General features: G+C 40.4%; 1 protein-coding gene across 1 annotated transcript in view; it reads left to right on the top strand.

The window, feature by feature from the left end:
- STARD13 (StAR related lipid transfer domain containing 13) overlaps positions 1–9,860 on the top strand; it is a 220,626-nt gene extending 210,766 nt beyond the window's left edge. Inside the window, exons 9-14 of the mRNA XM_006773040.2 lie at positions 1,431–1,641; positions 2,249–2,363; positions 3,429–3,650; positions 4,196–4,413; positions 6,989–7,165; positions 7,857–9,860. Of these exons, the coding sequence (XP_006773103.1) occupies positions 1,431–1,641; positions 2,249–2,363; positions 3,429–3,650; positions 4,196–4,413; positions 6,989–7,165; positions 7,857–7,974 (1,061 nt within the window). The 3' untranslated portion in view covers positions 7,975–9,860. The remainder of the gene's footprint in view (positions 1–1,430; positions 1,642–2,248; positions 2,364–3,428; positions 3,651–4,195; positions 4,414–6,988; positions 7,166–7,856) is intronic.
- Positions 9,861–10,629: the final 769 nt, after the last annotated feature.

Raw genomic sequence — 10,629 nt, forward strand, 5'->3', positions numbered from 1 at the left:
TTTCACTTCAGCACTGCGCCTCCTCTGAGCTGGTATGCTATTCTCTTTCCTCCTAGTTGTAGAACTTCCACTCAGCCAGCCTTCCTGTGGTTCTGGATGATGTCCGTTCCGTCTTTTAGTTGTATTTTTGAAGTGGTTGTTCAAGGCAGCAAACTTCAGAGTTAACATATGCCGCCATCTTGGTTTCTCCTATTTTCTTTATGCCGCCACATTGTTTTTCATGCAACTCTACCAAGAGTAAATATCTGAGCATGTATACTTATTTTTAATAATACAAATATATTATGATATACTATACCATACTATGCATATTATGTAACATATCCATGAAAGGAGACATAAACGCCACTAAAAATTCTAATATTTTCTTCCCACACCTTGAAGATTATCACAAGCACATCTCCCCACCACCCCATTGAGCATAGGCAGCCTACTGCAGAGACCTGTTCTAGAACTTGGTATTTTAAGAATGAAACAATGTTAACTGAAGAGAATTATTGACTGTGTCTTTCAGAATGAGAGAATAAGGGCAGTGAGTCAGGCCTAAAAAAACACAACCAGTGGGCAGCAAAATCAAGCACCTAGCACCCATTTGTTGTGATTTTTCCTTTTAGTATACTTCATATTATTGGGGCCAATTTCTATTTAAGTCTGCGTGACCAATGCCTACATTACCACCCCCACCACCACAATGACCAACCTAAAGAGGAATGGGACCATCCATTCCCCATAGTTTTAGTGAGCCTGGTTCTTCTTCCGTAAACACAACCTCAATTTCCATTACTTTCAAGATTAGAACAGATGGCCTGAGTCACCACATAAAGCCATGTGCCTCCTCTGAACCAAGCCCCGGTGGCTTGTAGGAAAGAAGTAAATGTGCCAGGCTGGCCTTCTGGCATCAGTTCAGGGGGCCAAGCAAATCAATCCCACCATTCATGGTTAATTGCACCAAGTTGACATCACTCCTGGCTGCTCCACTCGGCAAGGAAAGGCAAGGCTGCCATCCCCCAACACAGTGGATTCCAAACCATGCCCCACTGAGTCCCAGGCATCCAGAGTGGTTTGCAAGCTGTCTTGGTGGGAGGGGATGGGCAATGGGAAAGCCAGGCTGATAGTGCTCTGGCTTACTGCCTACTTCAACCAGAACAGAAAAATGGTTTGAAAAAGGATGAGCAGAGTATGAAAAGCAAGGGCTACTTCCTTGTGAAGACTGGATTCTGAAGTTGGATGCTGAGGTTCCAATCCCAGCTCTGTCTCTTACCAACTGTAAGGCCAGAGCAATTACTTCTTTCTTAGCAGTTGTCGTCATGGTTGATGATGATGTCTCTGAGTGTGTCTTCACATCAGGAAGGTTCAGCTTACTCACTTTTTTCCCATCTGGCTCTTTCTGTGGCTGTTTCTCTGATGCCCTGGCACCCACTTTTCCACAGATGTTCCCGAAGAGCAGCGGCTGCAGGCAGTGCAGGCTGCCATCCTGCTGCTGGCTGATGAGAGCAGGGACGTCCTGCAGACGCTTCTGTGCTTCCTCAAGGATGTTGCCAACTTGGTGGAAGAGAATCAGATGACACCCAAGAACCTGGCTGTGTGTCTGGCCCCCTCTCTCTTTCATCTCAATTTATTGAAGAAAGAAAGCTCCCCCAGGTGGGTTTTCCTCAGCAACAACAGGAATCGTAAACGAGATAAAACCCACAGTTCATTAAAAAACAAAACAAACAAACAAAAACTTTTCACATTGGATTTCAACTTGAGGATTTGTCAGCTCTTAATTTATAACCAGAAAATGTTTTAAGGACCTAATTTGTGTGCTCAGATTCATAGAATTGTCAAAGTAGCATTGAAGAATGTCTGTTGTGACCCAGAAAACCTGGGTGTGTGAGTGGGAAGGAGGGAAAAGTACATGAAGTAGTATTTTACAATCTTTAAGTTTAAAAGGAAAGGACTAGATTCAAGGCCCAGGCACAGCAGCTTCCAGCAAAGTGGTTTCAAACTTGGAAAAAATAGATTAATTTCTCCCCCAACAGTTATTCCTGTCCTTGTATTTTTCCAAGGTTTTTCATTATGAATTGTCAGACTTTTAGCCTGATTCAGAACATCTAATATGTGTGGTCATTGCTTTTGTTTGGAAATGAGAAAGTATGGGATCAGGAGAGCACCTGAAAAAAGAAAAAGAAAAAGAAAAGGGGTGAGCTTTTATTGTGAAAAGCTCTTTGGTTTGAGATCTGCTTAGGACTGTCCCCTTCACTTACAGGGTCATACAGAAGAAATACGCCACTGGGAAGCCAGATCAAAAGGACCTCAGTGAGAATCTGGCCGCCTCTCAGGGCCTTTCCCACATGATCATGGAATGTGACAGACTTTTTGAGGTGAGTGAAAGGCTTGAACTTCCTTCTTTATAGCTCTTGGAACTAGATGAGATCATTGGAACAATTTCTACACTCATGGCTTATATGTTTGTTCCTGAGTTTATAATGACAATAGTACCCTCTATAGCTGTGGTCTTTGAATCCAAGAAATGTGAGAAGGTATCTATATAATTGAGTCTTGACAGTTAAATATTTGGAGTTACCATGATGATGGTTTTCATGAGAATAGTTATGTCACCATCAGTTACCAGGTTCAAGGCAAGACAGACAATTAGTTTCTTTTTAAAAAATATGTTTTTCTTGATTTCAGAGAGAGAAAGATAGAAATATCAATGCGAGAGAAATAGACTGGCTGCCTGCTGTCTACTGGGGTTCAAACCCGCAACCAGGGCATGTGCCCTGACTGGGAAACGACCTCTTGGAGAATGGGTCAATGCTCAACCACTGAGCCACACCAGCTGGGCTGTTCTTTTATTCATTTATTTATTTTTTTACCTCAGGACGTGATTAGGTTCAACATCTCTGTGTGTGTTTCTGGGGGGTGTGTGTGTGTGTGTGTGTTGACCAATCCCTGTTAACGAAGAATCAAGAATAGCTTATGGATATAGCCACAGCTATGTTAAAGAAAGTGAACTAGACTTCAGACATACTTTTTTGTGGTACATTTGGCATTTGCAAGTGAGAAAAGTATGCTAAAGAGGCAAAGCCATTTCTAAGTCATAGTTGATGTTTCCCTTAAGTCTGTGCTTTAAGTTTCCTGAGCCCACATTTTGCCAAACTGAATAAAAATACATTAAAGGGAAAATGGAAAGACTGAATGAGAAATCATTGCTATGTTTTGAGTAATAAATATAGTCTCAGAAACATATTTGTGTTTCCTGCCTTTAGGAAGCCCCACCCCCTACCACCAGCTTTGCCACTCATCTTAGTAAAACATCTGGTCCACAGCACTTGGCCCATTCTGATACACACCGTTTTTTTACTAAATGACTTTGCTTTTTCTGTTGGTCTCAGCATTTCTTTAACTCATGCATCTGTTGCTCTTTCATGCACCCATTGGTTCAGGTCCCGCATGAGATGGTAGCCCAGTTTCATAATTCTTACGTGGAGGCTGAGATCCATATTCCAACTCTGGAAGACCTGGGGACCCAGGTGGAGGAAAGTGGGGCCACATTCCACACTTACCTGGACCAGCTCATCCAGGGCCTCCAGAAGGAAGCCAAAGAGAAGTTTAAAGGATGGGTTACGTGTTCCAGCACAGACAATACAGACCTTGCTTTCAAAAAGGTAATCTCAGGGGTGGTAAAAAAAAAAAACTACCCCAAAGGAACTACATCCAACAACCAAGAAATTGTTTTGCTTTAAAACATCCACTGTCCACAGGCTTGGCACACACATGAACATGCCAAAGACTCTTTCTAGTGACTGCGAGGCAATCATGTTGCACATAATCAGAATGCAGACTGTGAAGCCAGACTACTAGATCCCAATCCACTCTCTGGCCCTTAGCTATGTAATGTTAGGCAAGTCACACACCTCTTTATGCCTCATAATAATAATACCACTGTCAGAGGAGGGCTATTTAAAAATCAAATGGGTTAGAAAGACACTTGGCAAAGAGGTTAATGTTTATCAATGGTTATTATTTTATGATCACTATTATTATTTTTTAATCTTTAGGATTACCATTCTGAAATGGTAAACCTCAGATATGCAGAATCACTCTTTTAAGGTGCATAATTAGTGATTTTTTTTGGAACACCCAATGAAATGTGGTAGGTTTTTGTTGGAACTAGTTAACCTGTTCAGCCTTTGATGGTATCTTTCCCAAGGTGGGAGACGGGAATCCACTGAAGTTATGGAAGGCTTCCGTGGAGGTGGAAGCACCCCCTTCAGTGGTTTTGAATCGTGTGCTAAGAGAGCGCCACCTGTGGGATGAGGATTTTGTGCAGTGGAAGGTTGTGGAAACTCTGGACAAGCAAACAGAAATCTATCAGTACGTGTTGAACAGCATGGCCCCCCATCCTTCCAGAGACTTTGTGGTTCTCAGGTAAGCTTGATTCTAGAGTTAAATATATTCTGTTCCTAGAGCAGATAAAGCTGCAGATTTAAGCATTTCACAGAGTTTGACCACCTAAATTCAGCCTGCAATGGGAATACTAAGTTGGCCCTCATTTCCCTCAGCAAAAACTGAATTTGCTCCATTTATGCCCAACTTCCTACTTCTTCACCTAATTTTCAGCTCTGTTGAGCTCTCTTATGACTGCTGCAATTTTGGAGCATACAGTTTATTAGGCCATAAATATTGTTCATTTCCTCAGATCAGAGTCCTAAGAATAACTGCTGTTTGTCCAGTTGTACTTTCTGCCAAATAATGTAAATTGAGTCTGACTTTCTCCTGCTTTTTGTCTTTCTCCCTCTGGAGGGTTTGTGTAACTCTCGAGATTGGAATGTAACTTTAGAATTCATTTGCATAGCTTCAGCTGCTCATAGCTCATTACAGCTCTGAAGGTCCAACTATGCTGGATGCCCAGTAGATTCCAGGGTCTGACCAAGCTTGCAAGACTGTGTCTGCTGCTGAAATATTTCTTCTGAGAGATTTATGGGTTGAGTTCGTAATGGAATGCTCAACCAGTGACAGGAAGTTTGCACAGTGGATGTGTGCATGTGGGCTGGTGAGTCAGTATTGAATCAGAAATAAGAGGGATTCAGGATACTAAAAAACTCATATAAAATGTAATTAAATCAATATATCCTTTTTTATTGATAGCTGATGGCAAACACTGTTGTTTCTCTTGGATTAGTGATATAAAAGGAATCACTAGTGAAATTCCCATATGTATATTTAAAATATTTCCTTTATGAAACTAGTCTTGATGGAAAACTAAAGGTTGCTTTTCACATAGAATATTTATGCCATGGGAATGGAGCCTCTTCCTTCCCCTTTAGAGGAGGCTGAAGGCCAGTCAAGGTTGGAGCCTCCTTCCTTCCATACATCCACCAGAATGCTATTTCTTAGTGTATCCTTCCATCACCACCTGAGCAGGACTCCATTGGAGGCTTTGGGGAACAGCGGGGAACACTGCAGACCACAATCCTGCTCTCTCATGTTTCTATTTTATTAGGCAGAGAGAGTCAATACATAATAAGTAAGGGTTACTTATATAGGGGCATAAGTAAGATAAGGGCAAAGTAAGGGGTGGGATTTTAAATATAGTGGTCAGGGCAGAATCTCACTGCATTGATACTTGATCCAAGACTTAAAGGAGAAGGTGGGTAGGCCATGAGACTCTGAGGGAGAAGAAGTCAGAACGCAAGGAGATAAATGATGAGCCATATGTAGTTCCTGCAACACGAATTTCTTGTGATTATGAAACAAGAAGCTAAAAAGTGGCAAGTATGGTGAGGAAGTGACATACTGAAATAATTTCTGTCATCAGAGTATCTCCCTATTTAGGCTCACACGTACATGGCTGGTCTCCTTTCATGATTGATTCTCACATTATTCTCTTCTCTAGTTCCTCAGGAGCTTCCAGTAATAGTTACTGCAGATTTTTCCATTTTGCTTACACAAATGTATAATTTTCCCATCTTTATTATTAATCACATTATCATGCATGAAAAGAGAATGGTCATGCCCATGGGGAAGTCCCTAAGCACTTGTGTGGGACTTGCTTACTCCTGACTTCTTGTTGAGAATGTATAATAGTTTCTCTTTGTGGTATCATAGGACAGGAGGAAGTTATAGATGAGGTGACTAAGTAAGGGAATAGAATTTATGACTTAAACTGGGATGGTAATAATAAAATCTATACCCTATAGTATATATTGTATAAGTGCTCTCATAGCTCCTGACTTTCATCAACAATTTTACTCCAAATGTTAGTTCCCTCCATGCTTGAATAGCTTCAATAACAGGAACTCACTACCTCCTCATAGAGCCCACTCCGTTTTTGGAAAGCATACATTGTGAGACAGGGCTTCTCTAAAGTCAAATCAACTGTATTTATTTCTTCTCCTATTCAAGAGCCACTCAGGTATTTATAGAAAGATAGCAGTCCAAATAGTCTAGTTTTCTTCAAGCTGAGCATCACCAGTTCATTTATCCTTTAAGACTTGAATTGAGCATTATCTCCTCTAGGAAGGCTTCCCTGTGTGCCTCCCCTTCCCTTCCACATGATCCCAGAGCGCTCTGTGCATCTCCATGTCACTACACTGACCACGATGTTTTAGAATTATCTTTGTATTTCTGCTTCCCCTCCTGGACTGTGTATCTCTGTGCCCTTGGTGGCTTCTCAGAGCTTGGCACATCTCTGTGGTCATTAGATGTTTACTGAATGAGCTGAATGAGTGCTTCTTAATTCCAAATCTGTAAGACCTCTGTAGCCTCAGTTTGTTTCCAAAGGTCTGGGTGCTGCATGGCCATTTCTGTCTCTGGGTTCTTGGACTGAGACTCTTGCTTTGAACTGCACTGTATAAACTTTACCCAAACATATGGGAGTCATTTGCTTAATCCAAGTAACTAGGATTGGAATTTGAGCAGGAAAATATGTGTAAACCTCAGCACTGTGTTCAAGTCTTTCTCTCTTAGCCATAACTCTGATGTGTGGGTTGTTTCACTACAGGACCTGGAAGACTGATTTGCCCAAAGGAATGTGTACCCTGGTCTCCCTCTCTGTGGAGCACGAGGAAGCTCAGCTCATGGGCGGTGTGCGAGCCATAGTGATGGATTCTCAGTACTTAATAGAACCATGTGGTTCGGGCAAGTCAAGACTGACCCACATCTGCAGGATAGACCTGAAGTAAGTGTGAACCCCTCAGGAGGGCAGGCATGGTGTTGGAGTCTCAGCTCAAGTGGCACATTTGCCTGTCTGTCATCCTGATTTCTTATTTAATTATACTTTTTCCCCCTAATAGCCATTAACATGCTTTTATAGATGATTATGTATGCCTCCCACTCTCTGTTCCTCTTCTCCACCTTTCCTAAGATTCTGTCATTTTCCTGGAGCCCTTTGCTCTTCTCTGTTTTCAGTTCTGTCCCCACTCCTGTGTCCATGCTTCTCGCACAGAGCAAACACAAACACCGGAGTTCAACACATAACATGAGTCTCCTCTCTGGCATTTCCTTTATGTCTGCCTCCTTCTGCTGCTCCTTCCAGTGCCCTCCTTTCAAAAGAAACTAACTTAAATCCAAACTTTTCAAGACATTCATGATGCTGAACCAAGTTCTTGGTCTGGTAGATACAAACTGAGTTCTCTCAGTCAGTTCTAGAATTCAGTCTGAATCTTCTCAGAGGAGATAATATTTTAAAGCACCCAGTAAGTACTGAAGATAGTCTGAACACTGGGTTCTCAGACCCTCGAGGAGGCAGCCCCAGATGGTATGCAAATGTACTGATGATCAGGGCACAAGGACAGCCCTGTCTACCATGACAAATTGCTGTGTTGTAGAAAAAGACTTTCCCAATTCCTTTCTGATTTTTGTCCCCACAGAGGTCACTCCCCAGAATGGTACAATAAAGGCTTTGGACATCTGTGTGCAGTGGAAGTTGCCAGGATTAGAAACTCTTTCCAGCCCCTCATTGCTGAGGGTCCAGAAACTAAAATCTGAGTTTTCCCCAGTGTGACATTAAGCTCAGGGAAGGGGAAGTGAAGGGAAACACCTGTGGGAGAGAGTGCACTCAAGAGAAAGTGAGAGAGGACAACTGATTGACATGGTTCCTGCTCAAAATGGAAACACTGAGAAGTCAGAATGTTGAAGATGCAAGAGTTTCTGCGAACTTTCCTAGCCTTCCTGGAGATAGCTATATTCCTACTAATATAATATTTTTAAAAATGAAAACATTTATCTATGTTACTTAAAATTAAATGGGTTTTCTTTGTGCATTGCCTAATTTGCTATTTAAAAGCTTCTAAGAAGCATATTCTTAACTGTAACTAAATGTATGTATAGCATATATAAAGTGTATATATCTCCCCCTTTACTGTATATATGTAAAATATCAATTTTATATATAATTGCATATTTTGAAACACCTGCCTTGCTGAGTCCCTTCCTTACATGGTTCTTTCCAAGTTGCTCTGGGCCCCACCATCCTGTAAACTGAGCAGAGCTGCTGCTGACAGGAAGGTGTGAAAATGTGTAGCCTGTCAGTCTGCCCTGATGTTCAACCAAAGATGTACTAACCAAAGGCAAACAACATTAAAAGGTTCTTAAGTGTTGTCAGGCCACTTTTGTTATTTAAAAACTGAGAGTGGAGTGCTGGATAAAGCAAGGAAAACAATGGGTTCTCCTTTTTAAAGCAAAGAAGTGGTGAGAAGTCACTATCAAATTTACAGCTAGATTCCCAGTTGCTCCTTGGCCCCACCGGGTGCAGATTCAGTGAAATATCAGACCCCTAGAACCCTTGGAGTCAGTGAGAGACTGAACAGAACCCCTATGTCCCTGCTAACTAGAGCTGACTAGAACAGCCTTTGCATATACGTAGCCAAAGGGAGCCCCTTTGTTCTATGATGTTTTCAAAGATACATTTCATAATGTTCTTAAATGTCATTCTATTTGACCAGTGGCCTATTTGGTCACAGGTAATTGGCATTTTCCTACCAGTGTATTGCACTGAATTTGACTCTGGACACTAGACAAAGGAAGATGATGGTCATCTAAGAGTCCTGGACCATTAATTATAGCTTCAGGGAATTCTTATTTTGTTATGTATGATGCTCTTAAGACATAATTCATTTAAGTTTTCCAATGTGAAAGACAGGGTTTTAAACTAACATAAGACCAAAACTAAGTTCTTCAATTAATTCTAGAAAATATAAACAGGTTTGTTAAACCCATGTTTCTTCATTAGCCAGTCAAGCTACCTGTGCATTTGACCCTATTTATTATTACATAGACTAAGCAAGTTGACTCTCCTAAATCAATTGTTAATGGGTTTAATTTTTCTTAATTATAATTCAACAACTGTAGAGAGAAAGATAATTTATTGTGTTTGGTTTGAGGTAGACAGATCTCTAAATAGAGATTGGTATCATCATTTAGCAACTGGTGTTAGAGGAAAAAAAAGAAGAAAAATGTTTTCCCCTTTTTGTATTGTATGCATTTATGTAATGCTTTCTTTTATCAGTATTGTGCAATTATTTTATTGAGAGGAATTAAAATGTTATATATGAGTTCTGTGTGGAGCAAGAAAAATCATACTGTTTGAATTATGATTTAGGAGTTTTTTGTTTCTTTGATTACCTAGAAGGTGGCAGCAAAGCCATAATTTTCCATTGGGCAATGCCCTGTGAGCAAAACAAAATCACTTCTGCCATACATCTTAAATTTAACCATATGTGCTGGATGACTTTAATGGGCATAGACAAGATCATTAGTGAAGTTTAACCTAGTTTAACATGGGTCCTATTCCAGAAATGGGACCCTACATGTTTGGAAACTGTGCTAGGCACACAAAGATAAATGGTATTCTATCACCAACTGTAGCATGCACACAGATCATCTGGGGATCCTGTTCAAATGCAAATTCTGATCCAGGCAGTCTGGGTGGGCCTGTGATTCTGCATTTCTAATAGGCCCAGGCTGCTGGCCCAAAGACCACACTCTGAGAAGCAAAGACCTAGAAGATACTTAAAATAGAATAAAAACAAAAATGATTGTATTTCTGGCTCCCCTTCTCTTCAAATTTCCTGGCTTTTTAAAAATTTTTTACTTACACACTAATTACATCACTGCTGCATAACAGCACAGTGCATCTAAGAAAAAGAAAAAGGAGGGGAAAGATGCATCAAACTTGCGGGTCTAATACCACAATATTTTATTCATAGTTATTTTACTAATGGAAATAAAATACAATATTGCATTTAAATATTATATTTATACCTCATGTATTTTCACCTCAATTGTTGGTATTCATCATCAATTATAAATAAATTGCCAAAGCAAATAAATTTATATACATTAAGTATTTTCTATAAAATATACATTGATTTTCATATTGATTCTATAAGTAGACAACCTGCTTCATGAGGAAGATTTATCTCTAAGATAGCTGTCTTGATATCTCTCCCAACTGTAAGGATGTGGTTAGCAACAGAGGTTCACTGGGTGCCTTACCCTGTATGTAAGGCATTAAAGTGGTGGGTAAGGATTTGTTTTATATTTTATTGTTCTTAAATCTGGAAATTATACAAATACATTTATAGTGTTTTTATGAAAGAGTCAGTGAACTCTAACTACATCTCACTTTCACTGAGTGGACCA

This window comes from Myotis davidii, unplaced genomic scaffold, assembly GCF_000327345.1.
Source record: "Myotis davidii unplaced genomic scaffold, ASM32734v1 scaffold66, whole genome shotgun sequence".
Classification (NCBI taxonomy): domain Eukaryota; kingdom Metazoa; phylum Chordata; class Mammalia; order Chiroptera; family Vespertilionidae; genus Myotis; species Myotis davidii.